Below are 26,220 nucleotides of genomic sequence, written 5' to 3' on the forward strand. Positions count from 1 at the left end.
TTCACCCTTTTTCTCTGGACTTTACGTCTGCCTCTCGACACGTCGATTTCTATTTCTATCGCTTGCTGCTCATTCCGTTGCATCCCTTGCGTCCACTCGCTTGGTCTCGTGCTGTCCCTCCGCCCGGTCAGCGCCCATTCTTTGTCGGCGCATTGTCTCCATTCGTTTCTGGGCATGTCTCGCATCGGGCTCTGTCACATGGGCCGTATGTAGGCGGCAACTTGCCATCGTCCGACTTCTTGTCCTCCCACTTTATACTTTAGTTCCTTATTTTATTCCCCCCGTGGATCTTTCCCCTGCATTTCGTCCTTCCTCCATCCCTCCATCGGCCTATCTCGGCCTCGTGCTATCCGCGGGATGCAGTACGTGCGAAGTATCAGCGGCTCCGTCTCGAAGACCTGGAACTCGATCAATCCAGCCACTTTGAGCGGAGCCATCGATGTAATCGTGATCGAACAGGAAGATGGTATTTGAATCTGTGTCCATTATCCTGAGGGGATCGTGGTGGCTGACTAGTGCTCGAATGCAGGAACCCTCGCCTGCTCGCCGTTCCATGTTCGCTTCGGCAAGTTCTCCTTGCTCCGCCCGTATGAAAAGAAGGTACAAAAGCCCGTCTGCACGATCGGTTCCCGGATCAATACAAGTGTCTGACTTCAAGTCTCAAGGTCGAGTTCAAAGTCAATGGAGCCAAGCAAGACTACTCGATGAAGCTGGGCGAAGGTGGGGAGGCATTCTTCATCTTCGAGACAACGGATGAGATCCCCGCCTCCTTGCAGACGTCACCGTTGGTGTCGCCGTCCGCCAGCCCCAAGATGCGCAGCGAAGAGAATCTTCCGACCTCTCTACAAGAACCCGAGTACCTGGATCTCGAACGATCGTCGACGATGGGTGTCAACCAAGACTCGAAAGGGTCTTCGACACTGCCGATAATGTCAAGGGTCACGCGGGCGTCCAGCGATCTAGGTACGACTCCTCGATTCTTTTCTTCTCTCTTTCGAAAATATATTTACGTCTCATCTAGGTACACTTACCCCGCTGTCGCGATCGCCAGATGATTCCCATCTGGGCAGGTCCCGACATGGCTCATTTGGCGATGAACCGGAGAACCTGGATGGTGTCGATGCGGCCAAAATTCTTCTAGGAAAAACCGAGAATCCAGGCGGTCCAAGTGTCGTTGACCAAGTTTATGGCGAGCGAGAAAGCAGTTCGACACCTCCCGCCGACGACTCGAGCGAGGGTCGGCGTTCTCGTAGCCCCCCACCGGTGTCGCCCGGAGAGGCTGTTTCGCGCGCCGAGTCTCTTTCCAAGAAATTGACTGCCTCTAATATTCCATCCCATGTTACTGATACGGGCGATCTGATGCTCGACATGACTGGGTACAAAAGCAACGAGGAAGATGCATTGCGGGCGGAAGTTCTTGCACGAAAGATCCTGGCCGAGGAACTGGAAGGAAATTATGACATTGGCGCCTTGATCGGAGCTGATGAGCACGGCAATCTGTGGATCTACAGCAGCGGAGAGGCGAAAGACGCTGCCGATCGGCGAGCCACGTTCAACTCGATGAGACCGAGCTCTGCTATGAGTGAAAATGCCATCTCGGACCCTGGGTATCATAGTGACAGCGACCGGTCTCTTCAGGGAACTCCGATGGCTACGCGGCATTATCGCACTCAATCCGATGTTCAGCCGGGATTCCCCACCCCTCCGCAGTCCCCTACCCCGGGAGAAACCACCCGCAACTATGCCAAAACCTTGCGTCTGACAAGCGATCAACTGAAGGCGCTAAACCTGAAGCCCGGCGCCAACGACATGTCGTTCAGCGTTAACAAGGCGACCTGCACAGCTACAATGTACTTGTGGAATGGCAATACCCCCATCGTGATCTCGGATATCGACGGGACCATTACTAAGTGAGCTGCTCCTGGACACTTATGACCTGTTTCTGGTGCTAATGCAAATGCAGATCTGACGCGCTTGGTCATGTGCTCAACATGATTGGCCGTGACTGGACACATGCTGGAGTGGCCAAGCTGTACACGGACATCGTGAACAACGGCTACAACATCATGTACCTGACCAGCCGGTCCGTCGGTCAGGCAGACACCACCAGGGCTTACATATACGGGGTAAACCAGGATGGCTATCGACTGCCGAAGGGTCCCACGATCATGAGTCCTGACCGCACGATGGCGGCCCTCCGACGAGAGATATACCTGAGGAAACCGGAGGTGTTCAAAATGGCCTGCCTGCGCGACATTTTGGGCCTGTTCAACGGAAAGGAGAACCCATTCTATGCCGGGTTTGGTAATCGCCTGACCGATGCGCTCAGCTATCGGTCGGTCAATATCCCGTCCAGTCGGATCTTCACGATCAACTCCAACGCCGAGGTGTCCCTGGACCTTCTCAGTCTGAACAAATACAAGAGCAGCTACGTGTCTATGGGCGAACTTCTGGACCACTTTTTCCCGCCTACCAGCTTGCTGGTCCAAGCCGGTGGTGAGGAGTACACGGACTTCACCTATTGGCGGGACCCTCCACCAGATCTTGATGATTTCTCTAGCACGGATAGCGAGGATGAAGACGAAGATGACGACCAGCCAGATGATGAGGACGAGGATGTTGATGATGACTATGACGGCGAATTGAGCGATGACGAGGGCAGTGATGTCGACGAAGAAACGGCGGAGGAGGAGCTCGGAGCCAGCTATATCTCGCAGGTTTCCATTGACCCGTCTAGTCTCGCCGACGGACAAAGCATCGATGAAGGCGAAGACGAAGAGGAAGAGGAAACAGGGGAGCCTGGCGAGACGGTACAATTTGCCGAAGCTCCACGCTCGCCACCAAAGAAGACGCGACAGTCTCCGGAGCCTGGAGACTCTTGAACGTGTTGCCGGTATAGATGATTTGCTGCTGATATAAATACCCACGATTTCAATGCTTTGCCTGGCGGATGTCATTTGCATTCGCGACTTCAAGGGGTTCTCGTTTATGCATTCTCGGCGTTTAGAATGGTTGCATGCATAGCTTGTTTGATTTCCTTTCGGGGATGAGTTGTACAGTCAAGACGTTGTCACAGCACAGTTGGGATAGACTGGTAGACATCGGCATATATCATTACACAAGAGCTATTGGATTGATCTCAGTGAATTGACTATTATATTATTATATTATTCTATTATTCTATTGTTCCATTGTTCGTATGGCTCAATAATCTTCAATAAGCCATTCAAAGGGCGAATGCATAGACCGAGCAGATGCCTAAAAGGGTTAGCGCCTCCGGAAGAAAGCCGCTCCATCGACTTCATCCATTCATTCCCATTCAATTCATTCTCTCTCCATTGATTGACTGTCGCTCCACCGCAATCCCCAGTCGCATTTCTCGATCTACTCTCAGTCATCCAGCTCTACCTGACCATGTTCCAATAAGACTCTTCGTCGCCACCTCCGGAGCGTCCCCCGTCATCCCTCGCAACGGTCTTCACCATCACCACCGCGTATACCGCATCCACCTCATATCAGCATAGCTGACCTGACACGAGAACATTTCTCTCACAATGGCTTCACCAACCCAGCCGACCGGCGCACCATCCACCCAACCACTCACACCCCCCGCCGAACCCTCCTCCGCGCACACATCCCAACAACAACCCCAACAACCACCCACAACCAACGGCGCACCCACGCACCCAACAACCACATCAACCACCCTCCCCGCCCAACCCTCCCAACCGACCCAAATCCCCTCGACATCCCTCAAAGACTCCGGCAAATCACGCCGCCCCCGCGATGTCCGCCTCATCCACATGGTTCTCGCCTCTCTCGGCGTAACCTCGTACCAGGAGCGCGTGCCCCTCCAGCTCCTCGACTTCGCATACCGCTACACCTCCAGCGTGTTCCACGACGCGGTGCACCTCGCGACAGAAGGCTACGTGGGCGCCGTGGACGCCTCGGGGGCCGGCGCCGCCGCGAAAGGCGCCGACGTCAACGGCGTCTCGCTCCCTGCGCTGCGGCTGAGCATCGCCTCCAGACTGCACTACCAGTTCCAGACGGGCCTGCCGAAGGAGTTTCTGCTGGATGTCGCGGCGGAGAGAAATCGGGTTACCTTGCCGGGGGCGACGCGTGGGTTCGATGCCGGGCAGCAGGCGAATAAGCCCGCGGCGAATCAGAGTGTTTTGATGGGCGGGATGAGGCTGCCGCCGGAGAGGTTTTGTTTAACCGGGACCGGGTGGAATATGAAGGATGAGTGGGAGAGTGAGGGGGAGGAGGAAGAGGAGATGGAGGTTGGTGGTGCTGGTGGTGGGGGAGCTGGGGATGGGGTGAAGGGGACGGAGGAGGGAGAGGGTGAGGAGGATGAGGATGGAGGGGAGGATGGGAAGATGGAGGATGTGTTTGGGGAGGATACGGCGATGGGGGAGGGAGATGATGGCGAGGATAAGACTATGACGGATGTTTGAGCCGGGATCTTATATGCATCTATCTGGATTTTTTTTATGTACTTTCACCGGCGAAATGGGAGTTTGGGCGCATCAAATCGGAAATGAAATACTATCTTGCTACTACCTGATAATCCTGACCAATGAACTATCAGAGACAGAAAAAGAAAAAAGAAAAGAAGAGTGAGATGATCTACTGTACAATACAAGTTCCACCATGCAGACATACATACAACAAGGTCCATCAACTAAACAGGACAGACCCGAAAAAACGGAAAGAAAATCCCATGCTAAGCAAAAGCTTCAAGAAGCAGCAAAACAAAAACGCCATGCCCAATATACATCTCCGGGCGTAGGTCACGTCCTCTCTCCGTCTAAGCAGCAAGTAACCCTATCAAACACTCACACCCCCCCAATCTCGAGAAGAAAGAGAAACAGAAGGGGGAAGAAGGTCAATTCCCCCTCCTCTTCCTCTCCTCATCCTCCCTCATCATCTTAATGACGACCTCTCTCCGCTTCTCGACGCCAGCGAGCTCCTCCTCCTTGGCCTTTTTCCGCTCCCCATGCGTCGCAAACCACTCCTCGCGCGCGCGATCCTCCTCTTCCGGTTTCGCGTGCGCCACCATGCACGAGTTCATCGCGAGTCGTTGCGTCCGACATACCCACGTGGCCGTTACCGTGCGGTTGACGGCGCATTCGGCGAAGGCTAGATGTTGATTCCGCTGTTAGCTGGTTCTGTTGGGCTGGTTGGAGGTAGGGCATCATATGATAACAATGGTTGGGTGGGGGGTAGGGAATTGGAGGAGGGAGGGGAGGACCCGAGGCGGACCTTTGATTTCAGGCGCACAGAGGGCCCGCACGCGCTTGTAGTATATTTGCTTGACTTCTGCTTCTTGGGCGGCGGAGAGGGGGAGGGGGTTGCGGAGGTTGTATTTTTTGGGCGGTTGCGGTTCTGTTGGTGGTGATGGGGTGGACATTTTGTCGGATTGAGAGGTTGGAGGAGAGGTTGAGGATTCGAGGCGAGAGTATCGGTATCGGTATATGTATAGGTAGCTTAGGTAGTATAGAGGTCCTTCGTAGAAGCGTATATGCCGAAGACAAGAGGGCGAGTCGAGGGGATGATCAATCGCACGGTGGAGATCAACCAACCAAGCAATGAATCAATCGATCAATCAATCGCCCACGAGACGCAGCAGAGACGGCAATTCAGACCCCGGCGAACAGTTTCCAAACGGTCAGACACGGACACACTCTCGACGCTCACCGAAAGGCCGAAGCGGAGCAATTGGGGAGGGCAGTTGCTGGGAGGAGTGACAGCAGTGAAGTTCTCCGCCTCCGCCGGATGGGCAAGTCTGGCTGGTTGGCACGGGACTGCTTCCGCCTCCGAACTTTTTTTTTCTCCGCCGAGTTGCTTTGCTTTACACTTGACTTTTTCAACGTCGGGCTTTCTATCCACGCAGCTTCTCTCTTTTATTCCTGGGGTTTGCTGGACAGTCGAATCTCGCTTCTTCATATTTGAATATTTCCATCGCCAGCTAGATCCCACAAAAGGGAAACCACCGGCAAAATGTCGTCCATGCGCAACGCCGTCCAACGGCGCCAGCACCGCGAGCGAGGTCAAATCCAAGGCCGTGAGAAATGGGGTATCCTAGAAAAGCACAAGGTACGTTTCCCTCTCCCTTCCCTCCCCATTCTGCCTCATAGTACAGCACACTAACAAACTGTTCGAAATATAGGACTACTCGCTCCGCGCGCGCGACTACAACGCCAAAAAAGCCAAATTGAAGCGCCTCGAAGAGAAGGTCCGCGACCGCAACCCCGATGAATTCGCCTTCGGCATGATGTCCTCGGGGTCCTCGAAGGCGGGAAAACACGGCGCCTCGAACCGCGCGTCGGCCGCGGGCCTGAGCCACGATGCGGTGAAATTGCTGAAGACGCAGGATGCGGGATACCTACGGACGGTGGGGGAGCGGGTGCGTCGGCAGATGGAGAAGCTGGAGCAGGAGGTGCGGTTGCAGGATGGACTGCAGGAGATATTTGGGGAGAAGGGGAAGGACGCGGAGAGGGAGGAGGAGGACGACGACGACGAGTTTGGGTTTGATTTTGGGGATGAGGAGGATACTCGCAAGCCGAGAAAGATGGTGTTTGCGGATGATCAGATGGAGCAGAGGTCGTTGCAGAGTCGGAAGTTGAGGGATGAAGAGGATGATGATGACGATGAGGACGACGAGGAGGATGATTCGTTTGGACAGCTGCAGAAACGCCAGCAGAAGAAGTCGCGGAAAGAACTCGAGGCGGAACGTCAAGCTCTCGTGGAGGCGAGGCGCATGCGCAAGACGAAAAAGCGAGCGGCCGAGGCGCGCCAGAACAAGCTGAACGCGCTGCAGAAGCAGTATGCCGATATCACGGCGGCGTCGAACGAGCTGGATTGGCAGCGGGCTCGCATGGACAACTCGGTGGGAGGCACGAATAAGGATGGCATCAAGTGGAAGATCCGGGAGCGCAAGAGGTGATCTCGGGATCGCTACGATTCATGATGGTTTTTTTCTATATCACTTGTTTATTTCGTTTAATATGGCCGGGAAAAGTTGCATCTAGGATTTGTGTGCTTGTATAGAGGTTTACAGAGGATACCACCGCTATGAAAGAATCAAACTGGACTTTTGATTGCTACTCATCTATCAGTCGTAAACTCTCGGAAAGAACCCATATATCCATCTAGGTCGTCATATTAAAAACATGCTCGCATATACAAATCGGAAATTACTGCTGCTTCATGTGCGCCACGCGGATGCTGACAGCCCGCTTGTGCGCCTCCAGTCCTTCCACACCGGCCAATTGCTCGACGGTGCGAGACAGTCCCAGCAGGCCGTCTGCCGTCAGGTTGGAGCTGGTGATGTGCTTCAGGAATGATCCCAGGTTCACTCCGGAGTATTGCTTAGCGTAGCCGTAGGTTGCTATCAGAAGTTAGCCATTCCGTTTCTCACTTTCTGTCAATGATAAACTTACGCAAAGAGTGGTTCACACCAGCCGAGTAATCGCCCACACTCTCGGGGGTCCACTGGCCGATGAAGACACTGCCCGCGTTCTGCACCTGCTCCACCGCGGCCTCGGCGTTTTGAATCTGCAAGATCAGATGCTCAGGAGCGTAGTCATTGCTGAGAGCCATCGCTTCGTTGAGATCACGGACCACAAACGTAACCGAGTGCTCCAGAGATCCCTTGACGATATCCATACGAGGCAGGGCCCGAGCCTGCTTGTCGACCTCGTCTTCGATGGCCTGGAGCTGCTGCTCGTTGAGGTTGATGGCGATGAGAATGACCTGCGAGTCGACACCGTGCTCGGCCTGACTCAGGAGATCCGAGGCCACGAATGCCGGGTTGGCCTGCTCGTCGGCCACCACCAGAACCTCACTGGGACCGGCCGGCATGTCGATGCTGACACCGGCCGAGGTATCGTTGGACACCAGCATCTTGGCGGCCGTTACGAACTGGTTGCCAGGACCCAGGATCTTGTCCACCTTGCTGATGCTTTCGGTACCGTAAGCCATGGCGGCCACGGCCTGGGCACCACCCGCTAGCACGATGCTCTCGGCTCCCACCTTGTGCGCCACGTACACGATCTCGGGGGAGATGCTGCCGTCGGCACGGGGCGGCGAGGCAAGGACGATCTTCTTGCAGCCGGCCACCATGGCGGGGACACCCAGCATCATCGCGGTCGAAGGCAGCACGGCAGTACCACCGGGGACGTAAAGACCGACCCGCTCGATGGGTCGCGAGAAGCGAGAGCAGACAACGCCAGGCATGGTCTCCATATGGAGAGCGTCGTTGCTGCTCTTCTGAGCTCCGTGGAACTTAGCAATGTTGGAAATGCTAACATCAATAGCGTCCTGGGTTTCCGGAGACAGCTTCATCAATTCGGCGGGGTAAGGAGCGTGGATGACCGGGGAGGTCAGAGAAGTCGCCTTCTCGAACTTGTGGGTGTACTTCAACACACCGGCGTCGCCGTTCTCGCGGACATCTTGGATGATGGGGCGAACCAGACCAACGATGGCATCGTTGGACTTCTGGGACGGCCGCTTGAGGTGGTCCTGGACCACTTCAACCGACGTCGAGGCGGTCACAACCCGCGTCATTTCAATTCGACTTTCCTCCGTCTTTGCGGGAGGCTGCTGGCTCTCTGGGGCCGGGGCAGCCGGGGCAGCCGGGGCAACGCCAGCCTTCTCCGCCCAGGGTCCCTTAGCATCTCCCTTTCTTCTCTTCACCTTGAGGCTCTTGAGGTCGAGGTTTCTCTCGACATCCTCCAAGCTGACACCGGCAGCAACGCAGCGCGTCAGAGCAAAGTAGAGAAGATCGGCAGCTTCGAAGGCAATTTCTTCCTTGGTGTTGGCGCGGCACAGCTCGTCGGCTTCCTCCATGATCTTGGCTTGGGTGAGCTTGGGCTCGTTGAAAAGTCGGGCAGTATAGGAGCCCGCAGGTGCATCTGCCTTGCGTTCTTGCAGAGTCTTCTGCAGGCGCGAGAGACCGTTGTACGGGCCGAAGCAGCTGGCGGTTCCCAGATGGCAGAAACCTAATCGAGCATATGCATTAGCTATGTTATGGTTTGATCTGTTCCACGAAGGCTACTTACCCCGACCGATCTGCTTAACGGTGAACACCAAGCAGTCGCTGTCGCAATCGAAACCCACCCGGAGCAGCTCCTGCACATCTCCGCTCGACTGACCCTTGTACCACAGACCCCGCTTTCGGCTCTGATAGACACCGGTGCCGGTGCGCAGGGCCTCGGAGATACTCTCGTCACTGCTCCAAACCAGACCCAAGCAGGTGCCACGCTCGTCGGTCACCGTGGTGGCATAAAGACCATTGCTCTGGTCGGCCACCGCACGCGCCGCGATGAGAGAAGCGGCCACAATCTTGCCATCGGCCTGGTTGCGGTCGAAAGTCAAGGCATCGGCAGACACAACGTTGACGGCACCCTGGGTCAGGGTATCCTTCAGGGTCTCTTCCGAGACCGAACCGGAGTACGTCCGGTAGAGGTTCTGAGCCTCGAGGTTCATTCCCAGCTTGTCAGCGAGGGCCTTGACGGCGGCCGACTCGGTGGCTAGACCGGCTTCCTTGCGCTCGGCATTCTCGGCCACCCATGATTGGAAGGCATCTATTTGGATATCGGATGAGCCGTATACGACAACGCGTGACGAGGGGACGGTTTGTTCTTGCGAGAGGGCGGTCAATTGCTCGAGGGTGATGAAGATCTTGGCGGCACCGGCGTTCAGGACGTCAACGAGGTCACCGGAGGAGGCAATGGCGGTCGCATCGACGTACACATCGAGGAGACGGAAGTTGGCGCGCAGGAATTGCTCGGCCTGAGCGAGACTGGAGACCTTGATCAAGACGCGACCGAAGTAGGCGATCTGATCGAGAGCGAGGCCGGCATCGGAGGGGCTGGAGGGGTCGAACGAGACCAGGAGGGGCGTGGCCATGATGACAAGGGGGGATGAGGATGGTTGGGGAGGGTTAGGAACCAATCTCGGCTGATTGGAAGACAGACAAGAGAGAAGAAAAAACAAAGATCCCCAGAAGGAGGAGCAAAGCAGGCGTTGAGGGGAAGCGAAGTGTGAATCATCGGGAAATTCTTGCTGCCCCGCACGGAGGCACGTGGTTGGTGCCGTGGCTCGCTGCTTGCGGCATCGGAATAACAGGCATCATGGATTGGTGTCTGTGGATGAACTGGAAGAGTGATACACTGCCTATTAGATTGGTCTATCTCTATCTTTCCCCAAATCCTATTGTTGCGAGAAGGATGAGACTGAGGGGCTGAGGCTGCCAATGATCGTGAGGATGACAGCAGAGCCATGGCCGCTGATTGGTCCGCATTGCTGATTCAGCGGGAAATATGCACAATTATGCGAAGATCGTCTCTAAGTACCGGGTACTTCCAGAGCCGGCAGGACAGCAGGCAAGGAGAGGTACTCAGTACCCGCCGTGAATGACTGTCACAGCCTTACAGATCCTGACGACTCCGGAGTATACCTTTTGGTATTCTCCAGCAACAGCTCTCAGACCACCTGAGCGCTGGCCAAGATCTGCCAATGACGCCAAAACCTGCAACTCATCAATCGAAGCTCCGAGAGACATGGAGATTGCCCCATCCGGCCGCCGAGGCTCAGGCAGTCAGGCGGATGGTCGGATGATGTGTGGATATTAGTGTCAATGCTGCTCAATTCTAGGACTAGACAAGATGCACCAGTCACAACCCACGGGCTCCTTCGGGCTTGGACTCTTCAGAAAAAGCAAACAAGAAAGCCGGAAAAGCAGAAAAGAAAAGCAGCTAGACTCCTCGACTGCCGAATGTGGTCCATCGTCACTAGTCGGTGGGTCTATCCGGGCTCCATTGGGATCACGGATCTGGCGATAGATCCAGCCTGGCCGTGACAATTCTAAATCTGCGTGCAGATCGAGGATTGACTTTCGCTTGGAGCACAAATGGGACGAATGAACGCGGAATGCCTCCTTGCGTTCCCCTGCATCCCTCGGCAGCGTGACTAAGGCACCCAGGCCGGCAGCATTTAACACGGCGCCGCTCGCTGGATTTCCTTCCCCACGCGACATCTTCTCCCTGGACTTTAGTTCGCTCCTTAGTGTCCTTCTTAGTCCCTGATCGTCCCCCCCCTCTTCGTCCCTCCTTATTTATATGCATCCATCTGCTCCGTCGGGCTGTCGCTCCTTTGGATTGTTTTGTTTTTATTAATACGACCCACTGATAGTACAGAATAATATCCCCCTGGCTGTCCCGGTGCTTTCTCGAAGCACTTAACCCCGAGTATACACGCTCTCTCGTTGTCTGCCCCGGTCGAGTGTCACTCGTTCTTCCTCGACCATGCATTTGCCGTCTCTCCTTCCCCTGACGGCCTTGGCTTTCGTCACTCCTTCCCTCGCCTATCCGCAACACAACCATGAGCAGCCCCTCCTGAAGCCCGAGAAATCCCAGTCGCGTGCGGACACCATCAAGGAGGCTTTCGTGCACGCCTGGGAGGGCTACTACAAACACGCCTTCCCCAATGATGAGTTGCACCCCATCTCCAACGGATTTGGCAATTCCCGCAATGGCTGGGGTGCGTCCGCCGTCGATGCTCTCTCCACCGCCATCATCATGGGCAATGCGACCATCGTCGACCAGATTCTCGACCACGTCGCTAAAGTCGACTACTCCAAGACCACCAGCATGGTCAGTCTGTTCGAGACCACCATTCGCTACCTGGGAGGCATGATCTCCGGGTACGACCTGCTGAAGGGCCCTGCGTCGGATCTGATCAAGGACAAGAGCAAGGTGGAGACGCTTCTGACCCAGTCCAAGAATCTCGCCGACATCCTGAAATTCGCCTTCGACACCCCGTCGGGCGTTCCCTACAACAACGTCAACATCACCTCGCACGACAATGACCACGCCACGACCAATGGATTGGCCGTTACCGGAACCTTGGTCCTGGAATGGACGCGCCTGTCGGATCTCACCGGCAACACCGAGTATGCCAAACTCAGCCAGAAAGCGCAGTCGTACCTCTTGGATCCCCAGCCCCAGGAGGCCGAGCCGTTCCCCGGATTGGTCGGCAGTCACATTGATATCAGGACTGGAAAATTCTCCGACGCCCAGGTCAGCTGGAACGGTGGCGCCGACTCGTTCTACGAGTATCTGATTAAGATGTATGTGTACGACCCCAAGCGGTTCGGAAAGTATAAGGAGCGCTGGGTGGCCGCCGCCGAGTCCAGCATTAAGCATCTCGCGTCACACCCGGAACCCCGCCCCGACCTGACCTTTTTGGCGTCGTACAACAACGGCAACCTGGGTCTGAGCTCGCAGCACCTGACCTGCTTTGACGGAGGAAGCTTCCTGCTGGGAGGCACCGTGCTGGACCGCGACGATTTCATCAAATTCGGCCTGGACCTGGTCAACGGATGCCACACCACCTACAACGAGACCCTCACCGGAATCGGACCCGAGACGTTCAGCTGGAACCCCAACAACGTGCCTGACAGCCAGAAGGCGTTGTACGAGCGCGCGGGCTTCTACATCGGCAGCAGTGTCTACATCCTGCGACCGGAGGTGATTGAAAGTTTCTACTATGCCTGGCGCGTGACAGGCGAGGAGAAGGTAGGACCCAACGTGGCTTGTCGGACACCAGAAAAGACGTGGACTAATTGATTGCAGTATCGCGAATGGGTGTGGAACGCCTTCGTGGCAGTCAACAAGTACTGTCGCACCGACTCCGGCTTCGCTGGCCTGAAGAACGTCAACGCCGAGAATGGCGGCGGTAAGGATGACAACCAGGAGAGTTTCATCTTCGCGGAGGTGCTGAAATACGTCTATTTGGCTCATTCGGACGGTAAGTTGTTCTTGCACAACACAAGATAATCTCTGACTCCGTGACAGATGAGGCGTGGCAAGTCCAGAAGGGCCAGGGCAACAAATTTGTCTACAACACCGAGGCCCACCCGGTTCAGGTTGCATAGACGCTTAGACGATGCAGCTCCCGTACATACTAAACCGAGTATAAGTTATTGATATGGACTATTGCTAATCCAGGGAGTGCTGGCAGCATTCGCATGCTAGAGTTGTATAGATGCCGAACACGGTTGTACTTGGCAGTCTACTGACAAGCAATTCTACAATCATCGTTAATACAAATACAAGGACATGTCTTGCGTAGTTATTGCACGCATAGTAGAGTATTTATATTCTTATTGTCAAGTCATGTGCTGGCGAGGGTCTTTCCTTGTTTCTCGGAGAGTAGACAGACGTCAATATATAGAAAGCTTGGCTAGTAGTTGCTTGCCGTTAGTCTCCTATCAAATGGAGTACCCTCAACGTCAGCCTAGTCGCAATAAATCAACTCTACCTTCAAGAATCTCTACGTGGAAACAAGTTCCTCATTTCTTATCCACTTGTCTAGATGCCTGATACGGATAAATCCCTGTGCCTTGGTAGGGGGTAGTTAGCACGTATTCCACCCTTTGCCAAAGTAGGTGATAGATGATGAGAATAAATAAGTAACACAATAGCAGATGGAGACCAAATCTCGACCTAATACCAGCATCCATATATTGTATTATTGAGTAAGTCAACCATCTATAGAACCTGTCTGCCCTCCGCTCTTTGGAGGAAGGTTGCTCAAAAAAACCAAGCGCTATCGGGAGATCTAGCTCCAATTGTCTTTAAAGCATTTAAAGGTTTTGCAGTCTATACTTGGCCGTAAATAAATAGTAAATTAAATGCACTTACCCCTTTTATCATAGTAAACACAATCCCTACGGAATGCATCAAGGTATAAAGCAACCAAGTTATGGAGGTTGGACCGAGATACAAAAAGCTTTAAGATCAATATATAATTAGCAGTACTGAAGCATGCGAGTTTGAGCAGAGTTATCCCTAGGAAAGAGCATTATTCCAATTTCAGATCAATAAGAACCGGTAAAGAGGAAGCTATCATCGGGGAGAACAGACATGCGCCTATATCTGCTGTAATGTTCCAACAGACCCCTGTCGTTGTGTCACCCAGCCACCACCAACATTGACCAGGGGTGTTCTTATTTGCCTGAGTGCCTCATGGCTTACCCCGTACAAACAACACCAACTCAGTCTGTTTGGACCATGATCAGCAAGATGCAACTTCCCCAGGTTTAGAGACATAGTGCCAGCCAACCAAGATGGAAGACGAGAATTACTAAAATCGGTGGTGTAGTGTATTATATGGGGTGGCCTGTGGTGGAAAGTGGAGGAGGGGGGCGACAAGCTGGACTTATAGTAATCTTGCTCCGTACCAGGGGGGTTATTTTGGTTTGTTTTCGAGCTCGCAACGGAGGAAAAGAAACAAAGTACTTTATCGAAATCAATCGCTATAGCAGACAAAGACATAATACATAATTTCTCACCACCTCCACCAGATCCTCCTATCCAAGACATCATCACCCCAAACAAACCACCCCCTCAAACACTCCCACCCCCCACTAGCCTAAACTCATCACTCAATCGACCACGGTCCAACTCCCGCACAGGACACGCCCTCATCTCCAAATCCATCTCCGATCCCCCCGAGACAGAACGATGCAAATTCGACCCCGAGACCGGGGTGTCCCTGCGCACCGAAGCCACCGGACTCGCAGGTTTACAGCTTGACTCCACCGCCGTATATCCCCGACCCAAGACCAACTTAACCAGAGGCCGATAGCACGGCAAACAGGCCGCAATCAGGTAGACGCCCGGCTCGATGATGCTCCATTTCAGAAAGAGGACGGACTTCCAAGTACCGTCGACGAGAGGGTCGTTGGTGAAAAAGGCCACGCACCGGACGATGGACGTCACCATTCCGCTGTTGGATGTTAGGAGGGTTATCTCATGTCATCGATAGCGGACTGACTAGGGAGGGGACGCTGGAGCTGGAGCTGGCTGGTTTACGTACATGCTACCGGTAAGCAGGGTAGCTGCTAGGCCGAATTTAACCTGCGCAGGGACCTGCAGATACCAGATGACGGGCTGCGGGAGGATCAACATCATCAGATCGACAAGGACGTTGGGCAGGGTGCCCCAGTGGTAGAAGAGCGGGATATCGAAGCAGTGGCCGTCGGGGATGGACTTATCCCAGAGGTAAGCGACGGGCCAGCACTCGAAGGCGCCGGCTAGGGTATCGGCGACGCCCAGAGCGACGACGAAGGTGATCAAAGCGAAGCAAGCGACTCGGTAAGGTTTCTGGGCGTGCACGATACGCAGATACAGGGTGAGGAGGATGACGCGGGGGAAGCAACAGGCGGCGGAGTAGACGGGTGGCGTGGCGTAGAGGCATTTGGCCCAGGGGACGAGGAGGTGCGGGTTGGTTGCTGCGATGACGTCCATGTGGTAGCCGACGAGGCCGGCATTGATGAGTACTGGGATAGGGTCAGATTAGAGGGGAAGGCGATGGTGATGTGTGGGTAGGATGGTTGGGTTACCGAGAGATAGGACGTTGAGGCTCATGCAGCAGAGGTAGCCAGGGATGGTGAGGAGATCGTCGATGCCGAATCGCTTCTCGCTGAGTCTCAGGGAGACAAAGCGTAGTCCGACCGCGAGGGTATCGATGATGATGAAAGCGATAGCGACATCTCGGAGCTCGTCGCCGCAATACTCCCTCATGCGCTCGGGGGAGATGTCATTGTGTGGGATGTCAGACATATGGAACGGTGGATCAAATGAATGGAGAAGAGATCAAGACTTGAGGCGCCGGACAGTGAGCCTCAGCTCCTCTTATGGGCGCATGCCACCTCTGCATGATATTCAACGTGTATGTAGCACATGTGGGTAGTACGCATATCCTGCCTATACGAGGGCTGACGGGGCTGGCCATGCAACGTTGGATTGATGGCTTGAAGTCATACAAGCCTTGATTACCTGCATAAAGGTGACCAGGTAGATAGGTTAGAGGGATAAGAACGACAAAATTAGTCACTCAGCATCCTTGCTCATTCATTATATAATCGAAATGGAGAGGACAAGCTTAGTGGCGTTGGTTAATATAATTAGGGCCAGGAAGCTAAGAAACGGTCTGATCCTGCTTGTCTTCATATAAATACCAGGCTGGACCTCGTTTCTTTGTTCTTTCCGCCTCGCTATTTATCCAGAACTCGTATTGTTTAAAGATAGCATACGCTATATTTCTCATCAACTTTAACCTATCATGTCGACTGATCGCTTTACCATCACCGAACACATCCCCCCAGGCTGTCATATCCGCGAATACCCCGGCAGCACTGTCAACCAGGAAGATGTTCTACAGCTGCACATCAAGCAATACACTCCCAAGGATCAACCTCAGCCCGTCCCAGCAGATGCCATCACCTTTATTGCCGCCCATGGAACGGCATTGCCCAAAGTAACAACCCCAGCCCCCTTATATGGCTTTCTATGCTCACCTCGACCGTAGGAATTGTACGAGCCGTTATGGGATGAGCTGCTGGACCACTCCACGCGCCATGGGTTCAAGATTCGTGGAATCTGGGTGGCAGATTGTGCGAGTATGAATTCGAGCGGAATCCTGAACGAGGATAGGCTTAGTATGGACTGTTTGTTATTCTCAAATCCGCAATGCATTTAATCATCACAGCTAATCTTCTATCCTAAGGCTCCTGGATGGATCACTCCCGCGATCTTTTCCTTCTTATCAACCACTTCCGCGAGCAAATGCCTCGCCCACTCATTGGCATTGGTCACAGCTTCGGTGGGAACATCATGTTTGTTCACAACTTACCTCCCCTAGATAGCCTTCTACCGCACAGACAACTAACGCTACCTCCAGAACCAACCTCGCCTACCTCCATCCGCGCCTCTTCACCACGCTCCTCCTCCTCGACCCCGTCATCCAACTCACCCCTCCACCCATGGGTTTCGGCACCGACGCCCTCAGCCCCATCAACTACACTCTCTGGCGCGACGACGTCTGGCCCAACCGCGAGGCCGCCCTGCACGCAAACCGCCGAATGCTGCACGGCTGGGATCCTCGCTGCGTGGAGCGTATGGCGCAATACGGGTTCCGGGAGCTGCCGACGCCGTGAAGGCCCGTCTGGGGACGTCCTCCGATTCCTCCATCCCGGTGACTCTCACAACCACCAAGTACCATGACCTGCTGGGCCAGATCCGCGAGAACTTCGGCGCCCGAGACCCTGCGTCCGAGACCCTGCGTCCGAGACCCTGCGTCCGAGACCCTGCGTCCGGATCCATTCGGATCCCCCGCGCCACGCACGCTGACTTGGACCCCCTGGCTGCGTTCATCCCGATGTATCGTCCTGAGCCACGGAGTGTTTTCCTGCGTCTAGAGACTCTGCGACCCTCATGTTTGTGGGTCCTGGGTGGCGCGACATATCTGAGTCTGGATGAAATGCGTGAGGGGATTAAGGTCTGTGGCACGGGGGTTGGAGGGAGTGGGGGGGATTCCCGAGGGGAGGGTCAAAGAGGTGACGCTGCCCGGGTTGGGGCATTTGATGCCGTTCCAGGAGGTGAGGGCCGTGATGGAGCCGTGTGGGCGGTGGATTGGGGAGGAGATGGAGAAGTATAGGGGCGTAGAGAGGGAGTGGGAGGAGAAGAGAAGGGGGCGGAGCCATCAGGTGTTGGAGGAGCAGTGGTATAAGACCTTAAGGCCACTGGGTGGTGGACAGGCGAAGAAGGCACGGAAAGAGAAGATATAGCTGTATATCTCTTTTCTTTTACACGTCTCCAGGATCGGTGTATGTAATAAGGTGTCGGACGGGGGATATGATTCCGGTCGATGATATACCTTTTGACGACACGACGCCTCATTGAGGCCAGCACTATATATAGACTGTTCATGTGTTACCGACGTAGGAGCCCGTTCTCTTGGAATGCGATAATACCAGTGAAGCAGGAGAAAGGAGTGATTGTATGTATTTTATGATGCGTGTCTCAATTTAGCCCAATGAAACCAAAATGACATTCGAGCGTCTCTGAAATAACGTGCTGGAGCCTGAGGCCTTCGCCGGCCTGATCTAGTTAGTCTACATGTGACCCGCAGTGGGTTTTAGCCAGTCAGCCCTTCGAGACCTTTCATCTATTTAAGCGCTTCAACATTTATCAGTTTGATGATAAGTATCTCAATCTAGTGGGCGATTATCCCAATGAAAGCAAAACTTTATATTCGAGTGTTTCTGAAATAACAAAGAAAGGTTCAAGCTTTCCAAGAGACAACCACCGCAACGGTTTAATATCCCCATGTCAGACCGAGCTCACTACCTCCATCTCATGCATGTCCAGCCCTTGCAAGCGGCGCAGAACATGGCCCATGCCGGGAAATTCTATCTCCAGCTCAGCCGGACTCGACCTGGTCATCGAAACCGACGCCTTTGACACCGCGGCCTGCTCCTCGTCACCAGAGCGACTTTTGGACCCGTTCGTCAAGCTTTGCCCACGAACACTAATCTCCATGAAGACACGGCCTCGCTTTCCCAGCCTAACGTTATAGGCCATGCCCGACCCAGATACATTAATCTCCGCCAGCATTAGCGGCGCGTCCATTTCTCTGCCCGCGGCGAGGATGAAGTCCGGGTCAGTAGTGAACACCACCGGCTGGAGCGTCTCTTTCTCCGTTGCATCCGCCGTGCGCAGGGCATCGTGGATACACAGAGCCACGCTGGTGAGGCTGTGATCTTTGACAGCACAGCCATTTTCCCTGGCGTGGCGGACGACCCAGGAAGCAGTTGCCCAACCTCCCGGGGCAGCGATACGCGATTCGAAGTCTGGAAGAAGCGTTTCCAGGTAGTTTCTGCGAGTGCGAAATCGCACTTCCAGCAAGCTAGGCGTGTTTGTTAGTGAATCCAGATACCCTCGTGGGAGGGGCATTGGGGGTCCGAAAGAGATGTCTAGCGTGGATCGATGACCGGAAATTCCTGCCTCTCTGGATTAGTATTTCAGGGGGATGCAGCGCTGTTCGGGGAGGGACGATGGATTGTACCGTATGTTTTGAAAAGAACACGGGTTGCGTGGTCAAAGGCATCGTGTCCGAAGTTTATCTTCATGAATTCGAGAGCTGATGGGAGATGGGAGTCAGCGATTATAGATCGATTCATTTTGAGAGGGCAGACGGAGGAAAAGAGACTCACGATCGGTAGACGTTCCTCCTACATCATCATCGGCGCTGACTTTGAAAGCCGCTTGACGAGACAAATCTTGCACCAGGGTCGCACGTTCATACCGACACTTCATGTACAGTTTGAGGCGAGCTGGAACATCACCAGGGCAAGTGCCAACGGGCAATAGCGCTGCCAGAGCAGCACCCTAGGATACGTCGGTCATTGAATTCCTACAGCCACGGAGCTGAATACTTACATCTTCGATCGCCTGAGCTCCACCTTGTCCCTGATCTGCTGTCTGTTAGCTGATTCGCATAAGATAGACTAGCTTAGGAAACACTAACAAGGCAGAAAAGGATGTGCGGCGTCTCCCAGCAGACAGGCCTTTGCATGCACCCATGTCGCCAAGGGTTTGCGGTCCAAGAGTCTCCACAGCTTGATGGATGCCGGATCTGCCATCGCAAGGAGTGCCTTCATGGACGGGTGAAACTCCCGGTAGACCTCGAGCAGGTGGTCCCGGGATCCAGCGATGTTCCAGCCTGGAGCAGCTTAATCAGAGCCTCTCTCGAGCGGGTAGAAAGCTGGGCGAAACTGACCTTCAGTGCTGTTTTGACTTTCTGCATCTGGATGCAAGCAGACGAAGTTAAGCTCGGTGTTATTCCTTTGAAAAGTTAGGACGCGGGGAAAACGGCAATACCTCAAGTAGCACGCACCGACAAGGATATATGACGAGCCTTTTGTACACCCCGTCCCATCTTTGGATCTCCCCGGGGCGAGCCACGAGGTTCCGGGTTTCAGGATTGGCCTCGACTTTCGAGATAGGGATCAGAAACCGGAAGGCGCTTCCACCGGAGGGCTGGGGTTGTATGTCCTCCTGGCTAATGATGCTTCGCAAAACGGACTGTCAGGAAACAGCCAACGATCAGTCCCTATTTTCAAGGCTATGCGCAGAATACCGACATGTACGCCATCTGCCCCGATGACAAGGTCTCCTTGTATCACTCGACCGTCACCTAGAGTCAACGAAGGCACGTCCGGGTCACAGGTTACAACCTTGCAGCGGAGGTGAATAGTAACAGGAGTCCCGGGTCCTTCTGGACTGGTGGCCTTCGCTTTCAAAGTCTCGTGGAGGTCGATTCTGTGGCTTAGTTGCCATGGCTAGAGTCGAATTTCCAACCATCAGCTTCTTGTTGACCACAAGAAAAAGGGGCAACTTACAAATGGATACAACGCCTGCAAGCCCCGGACATCCTTAGAACTCACGGTGTTGCCCTGCGAGTCAAAAACCGTAGCCTGGACGAGAACAGGTAAGCAGATTGTTAGCGGTTCTGAAGTACATTGATTTGGTCATACAAATTGGGCGTTGTTGCATTGGAAGTCTTCGGCCTTCATGCCGTATCTTCGCAACAGTCCGTTGACATTTGGGGGAAGGTGGATCGCAGCTCCCAGCTCTGTTGCAAACCGCGAGGACTCGAATATCTGCTAAACAGTCATTAATCACCCAATTTATTGGTTTGGGGGGGGGGATTGGACTTCAACACAGTGCCCGGCTTGCCGTAGTGCAATCCCGGCAAACAGGCCTCCAATGCCTGCACCCGCGATGAGTATGCGCAAGCCTTTATCGCCCTCTAAAGCCATGGTATCCTGTTTTTACGAATGAAGGGTTATATGATGAACAATAGGTCCGTGCCTGCTTTTACGTTGTCACGTCAGTGGTGATATATTTTGTGCTGCGGGAATACATAACCCAGCGGATGTCAAGCCGGAGCTGCTCACCAAATGGTCCTGAAGCCGGTGGGGGTAACGGCGAGGATTCTGACTCTGGCATGATCAGTTCCCATTTTCTGGACATGCTTATTCCGACATGGGCCGACTAGCAGCCTCAGCCCCCTCCCACTTTCCCACTGGGGGCGTGCCTATGGCTCGCCGGTCGGAAGGGGCAGTGGAATGGGCAGCGGAATGATGCAGGCACGGAAAGAAAGCTAACAGAATACTTGGCGACTTCAGCCATTTATTTTGTGAACGAGGGATGACAATCAAGGCTTCTTCAATACACCATAAGAGACGGTGGCTCTTCCACAGAAAGTACATTTAACCCGCAGAAAAAACACCAAAGAACGACTCAGAATCTATACCCCCAGCTCCGTCATCAGATTCATCATCCCGTCGAGTAGCAATGGCAGACATTCCGTTCCCACTCCAAAATTCCGGCGGAAGACATGACACGCGGCATTCATCGTAGCTTGAATATCCATCAATGGCGCAAAAGAACCGTCCAGCCTCGTGGAAATGCCCGGCTGGCCTTTTCCCAACATGACAAATGCAATGGAATCAGGACCCTCCGGTCCGTCGAGAAATACCCGCGTCACCTCATTAATGGAGACTACCACCACGGAGCCAACCCCGGACATACCCCAGGACATCAGGCCGTAAGCCCACAGCGTGAGACTAGCCTGGTAGATGGGAACGGCACAGAATTCGCGAAGCCGGGCAGGGGGCGCAATACGCGCCCGGCGAATGATCCGTCCAGCATGCCAGACGGCATTCCAAAACTCGGGCCCAACCATCCGCTGGATGCTGCATGGTCGCGGCTTCTTCTTCGCCGAGTCGACCGGCAAACTGCTGGGCTTCACGCAGAGAGACGCTCAGCGACATCAGGCAGGATGGATGCTGAACAAAACGCAAGGCTTTGCAATCCCTTTGCTGGATGACAATTCACCTCATCATGTGAAAGGGTCTGGTTCCATCGGGATCCAGCCGCAATGTATTGTACTCGCATGAAGAAATCCAATATAGTTAATCTTGCAGGCGCCAAAAGGGTATAGTAAAACAAGTCAAAGTCTGGTCCAAACGAACTATTTGTTAGAAAGTCGAGTGGCAGTGCAGGCATAATATTATCTTTTCAATGTTATAGACGGGAAGGACGCATAAAACAGACATCATAATCATGTACCAACAGCATGCATGCTCATATTTAAACTTAGCAGTGACCTGATGAGCTCGAGTCCTACCTTCCATCCTGAATGCACCGCAACAAGAACCCCAACGGCGTCGCGGACTTACACTCCGCTCCATTAAGGTACTCCCCGGGATCAAGCCTGAGCAGGGCTTGCGTCAGCAGCCAAATTTCTTTCGCACACGACATAAACCCCACCATGGCGAGCTCATCTGCTGAGATTTTGGGTACAAGAGCATCCCAGATGGAGTTCCACCGGGAGAGAGCGCGCTGGAAACGGGTTCGTTCATGCTGGATAGTTCGCGTGTGGAAAGCAGCGCGGATGGAGATGAGAAGTCCTAATGGGGATATCTGAGCTCTGAGGCTAAAAAAAAGGAAGGACTGGGGTCAACACCTACCGCAAACAATGGCGAAAAGTCCAAAAATGCTAGTCCTTTGAAGGGCTGGGTTATTGTCGCCATACCGGTCATCCTTGCTATTCATTAGGAGGCCGAGAAATGATTTCAAAGATAGGCGGTGGTCGCCCGAGGGATTGGTCGATGAATGAGAGGCCGGGTCTCCGATGGAGAATTCTAGTTCGCTGCATGGCAGGTCGCAGATTAACTCGTCGATAGCGATGGATGAAGAAGACCCGATGCACATGGCGAATTGGCAGTCAAGAAGGAACATGTAGGTACTTGTTCTAAAGAGGTTCAATATGAATTGATCGCGAATTATGTTGATCATGATGCATGATCATACCTAATCAATGTCTCGTTCAAGATGAATTCTAAGTCATCGGTCTGTGAAGACAAGCCGGTATTATGAGACAACTGAAAGAGGCGCAGAGACCTTGCAGTGTCAAGTAGAACCGGAAAATGCTGATTGCAGAGTTTCAGTCTAACCGTCTTGTCATTCCGGCCCATTTGCAAGTTTATGAAGATGACTGCTGCGATGAGAGACTCGGCAATTGTGGACATCTCACGGTCCGTTTGCTTTTTTTGGGGACTTAAACCGGACGAAATTGAGGCAAATATGAATTCCTCTGCAAGATCAAAGCAGCCAAGAGCCAGATCAAATGTATCCCTGGGGTGCGAGAGAATTGATCCGCTGAGAAAGATAGCTAGGAGCAGAGGCAGTGAGACGGAGTCGATGCGAAATGAACTCGCATGCAGAATCGGACAATGACGATGCAAACGCTCGAAATACAACTGCGTGAAGATGATGATATTTGCCCCAGAAAATAATCCTTGGGATACCGCAGTGTTGAGAGAGTGAGACAGCGTACCGTCTAAAGAAGGCTCGTGGCTCTCCGCTACTTTTCGCAGTTCCTGAACCATCTCCATACCACGATCTCTGTACAGTGAAAGGCGTTGGCGAGTGTTCCTCTGGCCAGCTGATTTGATACAAGAGAGATTACTGCTAAGAGGACCGTCACTTCTAAGTAGCTCTTCATCGAAAAGCTCCAGCTGGGTGGCGTCCGACTCATATGATGGAGCAGACGAGACATAGTCGGGGTTCGATTTCAATCGTCCAGATTCAAGCGCTCGGTAGAAACCTGAAGACGAATTTCCCGTGCTATAATAGTTGAGCAGGAATGGAATCCTCAGTTTAAGTAGGTCATCTGTAGGAGGTTGAGATGCCGACGACACGATGGGGTTTCCAGGGTCCCCACTGTCCCTTTGACTCCTAGGTCTAGAGGACGAATCAATTCGCAGCCGATCGTAAGTGCAAACCAAAGAATTCGCCTGACAGGAACTGCACGGCAAATTTCCCTGACAAGCAAATTTCATACGAGCACAGGAGTCGCAGGACCGCCGGGGTTTTCCTCTCTTTCTCGACCGAGGCATTGGCCGAGTGCCTCTCTTTGCACACGTTTCGGCATGACGGCGCGCAGTGTCGCTACAACAGAATCAGTTACATGCAGAGAGGAGATGATAAACTCCTGTTTACAACCTTCGATGAAACGATCGCTCGCAGAAAAAGCAATCATGAGAGCGCGGGCGCTTTTCTGCCAAGCCTGGTTAAATGAAACCCATTTGTTTAAGGTGAGTTGGAGGGCAACCGACGAGATGATTCGTGACGACGCAGATGGCTGCTGGACGAAAAGCTAACATGGCATGTCTGACAAGTGTACGCGGTGCCCATGCCGGTGGATGAAGAGAGAAGATGAAGTTCATAAATTGCTGGGGATCCGGTGATGCCGGCGGGGCGGAAGCAGCCACTCGGGAAAAACCCACCGGCAACTTTTGCCCTCCACTTCCTCTTCCTCTTCTTCAGTCCTCCACCACATTTCATACTCGGCATTAAGAGCTCCCGAGTCCCCGAATAATGTTTCATGGAATGAATCCTTTCACTGGTCTGGCGTTGTGGAAAATGGAGACCACGATGTGGGACATACCACATCAAGCGCGTTGATTCACTGCATTCATTGTTGCGAAGAGTCCACAAAACCCAGTTGTATCGCTATGAACTTGTGAGAATACTCTGTCACCAAGCCACGGATCATCAGATCATCGGAATCAGACCGAATCTTCCTCGGGGCAGACGGATTTCCGAGACTCGGGGCTTGAATCCACCAAGGGCACGGGAGACATAAAAGGGGCGTGAAGGAGACAGTCGATAGAGTCACCAACATTTCATATCACCACTGTCATTTGATTTTCTTTTCTCTATTTTGGTGTAACGCTCGACAGACACAATGCCTGGGAAATATCTATTTACAGGAGGGTTCGTGGCAACCTTGGATGATTCTCTCGGCGATTTCGATAACGGTGCCGTCCTAGTCGAAGACGGCGTCATCAAAGCTGTTGGAAAGGCTGAAGATTTGAAGGCTGCAGACGCTGAAATCATCGACACCACAGATGGCGTCGTGATCCCTGGCATGGTTGACACGCACCGGCACGTTTCCATGTCGCTCACTCGCGGCTTGGGTGTCGATCAGTCGTTGTTTCACTTCCTTTCCAACACCTACATGAGGTGGCTACCTGCCACCGGGGCCGAGGACATGCACACTTCGGCGTTGGTCGGTGCGCTCGAGGCTATTGACAGCGGCGTCACGACCATTCTCGACACATGCGAGACCTTCCACTCGAGCAAGCACGCCGAAGCCGAGCTACAGGGCCTGAAGGACTCTGGAATTCGTGCCTTTTTCGGTTACGGCATGAGCGACGTTCCATACGACGATGCCCCAATTGGGAAGCCCGGGTGGCAAGCCCGACTGGCCCACGTTGGCGCCCTCCGGGATGCCAACTCGCGCGACGAACTGGTACAAGTCGGACTGGCGCTCAGTCCGCTCGGCGTCGTTCCCTTCGATCTGACGATCGAGGAGATCAAGTTTGCGCAGGAGCAAGACATGCTCTGCTGCTCTCACACATGTGCGGTTGTCAACTCCGGAATTACCAAGGGCCTCGAGGAGCTTGCCGATCACAACCTGATGTTGCCGGGTCACGTTTATGTCCACTGCACCAGTCTTTCCGAACGTGAGATAACTCTTATTGCGGAATCGGGTGGTAAGGTCTCTATTGCTCCCGAAACAGAGATGCAAATGGGCATGGGAATCCCACCTGTGCGCGCCTGCATCGAACATGGCATCAAACCCTCTCTGAGTATCGACACCTCCACGAGCGTCGCGCCGGATCTATTCTCCCAGATGCGACTAGCCCTTCAGCTGCAGCGATGTCTCGACAATGATAGGGCACAACGGGACCGCAGAGTCGCGCTTGACGTGCATTACACCGCCCGTGATGCCTTGATCTGGGGCACGAGCAACGGCGCCGAAGCTCTCGGTTTGGGCGATCGCATCGGTACCTTGACTCCCGGAAAGCGTGCCGACATTACTTTCATCTCCAACAGGCGCTCTCTAAGTTCATCGGCATATCCTCTTGGCACGGCTGTGCTGCATTCCACGGCCGCGGACGTCGACACGGTCATGGTGGACGGGGTTATCAGGAAGCGTGATGGCTTCCTCGTTGGATATGATCTCGCCTCGATTCGTGCTAAGGCTAAAGCCGGATTGAATCGAATCCTAGACAGTCTTTCTAGTATGCGACCAGAGATGAAGCCGGACGAAATTCGTCGATATGTTTTGGATGCCGAGCGCTCTACGCGGGCCAATTTGGCGAGAGCGTATGTTGGTGAGCATGACCGAGGCGACTGGATGAGGAAGCAGTAAACACTTGTCACACACCTGATATGAACTTATCAATAGAACTCCACTCCTTCCAATGCTACAGCCATTCTTTAATAA

The 26,220-nt window shown here is 53.7% G+C and overlaps 11 protein-coding genes across 11 annotated transcripts; 6 read left to right on the forward strand and 5 right to left on the reverse strand.

Moving 5' to 3' along the window:
- Nucleotides 1-6: 6 nt before the first annotated feature.
- Nucleotides 7-3,153, forward strand: P170DRAFT_437970 (putative lipin Smp2). Its single transcript, XM_024849484.1, has 5 exons — nucleotides 7-466; nucleotides 530-600; nucleotides 666-963; nucleotides 1,022-1,910; nucleotides 1,964-3,153. The coding sequence occupies exons 1-5, from the start codon at nucleotides 358-360 to the stop codon at nucleotides 2,880-2,882; spliced, it is 2,286 nt and encodes a 761-aa protein (XP_024703598.1). The 5' UTR covers nucleotides 7-357; the 3' UTR covers nucleotides 2,883-3,153.
- Nucleotides 3,154-3,554: 401 nt separating this feature from the next.
- P170DRAFT_333022 (putative transcription initiation factor TFIID, 31kD subunit) lies at nucleotides 3,555-4,238 on the forward strand (the record flags this gene model as incomplete). Its single annotated transcript, XM_024843373.1, has 1 exon — nucleotides 3,555-4,238. A coding segment is annotated over one exon (684 nt), but the record flags the coding sequence as incomplete, so codon positions are not given.
- A 378-nt stretch (nucleotides 4,239-4,616) lies between these two features.
- Nucleotides 4,617-5,744, reverse strand: P170DRAFT_510932 (uncharacterized protein). Its single transcript, XM_024854829.1, has 2 exons — nucleotides 5,263-5,744; nucleotides 4,617-5,139 (listed from the first exon to the last, which is right to left on the reverse strand). The coding sequence occupies exons 1-2, from the start codon at nucleotides 5,408-5,410 to the stop codon at nucleotides 4,886-4,888; spliced, it is 402 nt and encodes a 133-aa protein (XP_024703600.1). The 5' UTR covers nucleotides 5,411-5,744; the 3' UTR covers nucleotides 4,617-4,885.
- Nucleotides 5,745-5,864: 120 nt separating this feature from the next.
- P170DRAFT_386673 (rRNA-processing protein UTP11) lies at nucleotides 5,865-7,094 on the forward strand. The gene is made up of 2 exons (XM_024845779.1): nucleotides 5,865-6,096; nucleotides 6,170-7,094. Exons 1-2 carry the CDS (start codon nucleotides 6,001-6,003, stop codon nucleotides 6,944-6,946), a joined length of 873 nt encoding a protein of 290 aa, XP_024703601.1. The 5' UTR covers nucleotides 5,865-6,000; the 3' UTR covers nucleotides 6,947-7,094.
- P170DRAFT_465700 (histidine biosynthesis protein HIS4) lies at nucleotides 7,089-10,170 on the reverse strand. Its single transcript, XM_024852342.1, has 3 exons — nucleotides 9,063-10,170; nucleotides 7,443-9,002; nucleotides 7,089-7,390 (listed from the first exon to the last, which is right to left on the reverse strand). Exons 1-3 carry the CDS (start codon nucleotides 9,910-9,912, stop codon nucleotides 7,197-7,199), a joined length of 2,604 nt encoding a protein of 867 aa, XP_024703602.1. The 5' UTR covers nucleotides 9,913-10,170; the 3' UTR covers nucleotides 7,089-7,196.
- Nucleotides 10,171-11,113: 943 nt separating this feature from the next.
- P170DRAFT_437975 (glycoside hydrolase family 47 protein) lies at nucleotides 11,114-13,023 on the forward strand. Its single transcript, XM_024849485.1, has 3 exons — nucleotides 11,114-12,581; nucleotides 12,639-12,813; nucleotides 12,861-13,023. Exons 1-3 carry the CDS (start codon nucleotides 11,310-11,312, stop codon nucleotides 12,938-12,940), a joined length of 1,527 nt encoding a protein of 508 aa, XP_024703603.1. The 5' UTR covers nucleotides 11,114-11,309; the 3' UTR covers nucleotides 12,941-13,023.
- Nucleotides 13,024-14,414: 1,391 nt separating this feature from the next.
- Nucleotides 14,415-15,839, reverse strand: P170DRAFT_411057 (uncharacterized protein; the record flags this gene model as incomplete). The annotated part of the gene is made up of 3 exons (XM_024846871.1): nucleotides 15,413-15,839; nucleotides 14,887-15,349; nucleotides 14,415-14,796 (listed from the first exon to the last, which is right to left on the reverse strand). Exons 1-3 carry the CDS (start codon nucleotides 15,630-15,632, stop codon nucleotides 14,415-14,417), a joined length of 1,065 nt encoding a protein of 354 aa, XP_024703604.1. The 5' UTR covers nucleotides 15,633-15,839.
- Nucleotides 15,840-16,134: 295 nt separating this feature from the next.
- On the forward strand, nucleotides 16,135-17,638 carry P170DRAFT_456872 (putative hydrolase; the record flags this gene model as incomplete). Its single annotated transcript, XM_024851655.1, has 6 exons — nucleotides 16,135-16,329; nucleotides 16,381-16,519; nucleotides 16,579-16,687; nucleotides 16,753-16,960; nucleotides 17,011-17,364; nucleotides 17,408-17,638. 6 exons carry the CDS (start codon nucleotides 16,135-16,137, stop codon nucleotides 17,636-17,638), a joined length of 1,236 nt encoding a protein of 411 aa, XP_024703605.1.
- A 406-nt stretch (nucleotides 17,639-18,044) lies between these two features.
- P170DRAFT_510938 (FAD/NAD(P)-binding domain-containing protein) lies at nucleotides 18,045-20,674 on the reverse strand (the record flags this gene model as incomplete). The annotated part of the gene is made up of 11 exons (XM_024854830.1): nucleotides 18,045-18,853; nucleotides 18,919-18,993; nucleotides 19,067-19,241; nucleotides 19,293-19,327; nucleotides 19,381-19,575; nucleotides 19,633-19,697; nucleotides 19,750-19,937; nucleotides 19,997-20,194; nucleotides 20,255-20,329; nucleotides 20,390-20,518; nucleotides 20,576-20,674. The coding sequence occupies 11 exons, from the start codon at nucleotides 20,672-20,674 to the stop codon at nucleotides 18,183-18,185; spliced, it is 1,905 nt and encodes a 634-aa protein (XP_024703606.1). The 3' UTR covers nucleotides 18,045-18,182.
- Nucleotides 20,675-21,165: 491 nt separating this feature from the next.
- Nucleotides 21,166-24,118, reverse strand: P170DRAFT_510939 (Zn(II)2Cys6 transcription factor; the record flags this gene model as incomplete). Its single annotated transcript, XM_024854831.1, has 6 exons — nucleotides 24,041-24,118; nucleotides 23,928-23,982; nucleotides 22,734-23,873; nucleotides 22,391-22,674; nucleotides 22,100-22,330; nucleotides 21,166-21,680 (listed from the first exon to the last, which is right to left on the reverse strand). The coding sequence occupies exons 3-6, from the start codon at nucleotides 23,819-23,821 to the stop codon at nucleotides 21,166-21,168; spliced, it is 2,118 nt and encodes a 705-aa protein (XP_024703607.1). The 5' UTR covers nucleotides 23,822-23,873; nucleotides 23,928-23,982; nucleotides 24,041-24,118.
- A 141-nt stretch (nucleotides 24,119-24,259) lies between these two features.
- P170DRAFT_437978 (Metallo-dependent hydrolase) lies at nucleotides 24,260-26,156 on the forward strand. Its single transcript, XM_024849486.1, has one exon. The coding sequence runs from the start codon at nucleotides 24,673-24,675 to the stop codon at nucleotides 26,143-26,145; it is 1,473 nt and encodes a 490-aa protein (XP_024703608.1). The 5' UTR covers nucleotides 24,260-24,672; the 3' UTR covers nucleotides 26,146-26,156.
- The last annotated feature ends 64 nt before the right edge of the window (nucleotides 26,157-26,220 follow it).

This window comes from Aspergillus steynii, assembly GCF_002849105.1.
Source record: "Aspergillus steynii IBT 23096 chromosome Unknown P170scaffold_5, whole genome shotgun sequence".
Classification (NCBI taxonomy): Eukaryota; Fungi; Ascomycota; class Eurotiomycetes; order Eurotiales; family Aspergillaceae; genus Aspergillus; species Aspergillus steynii.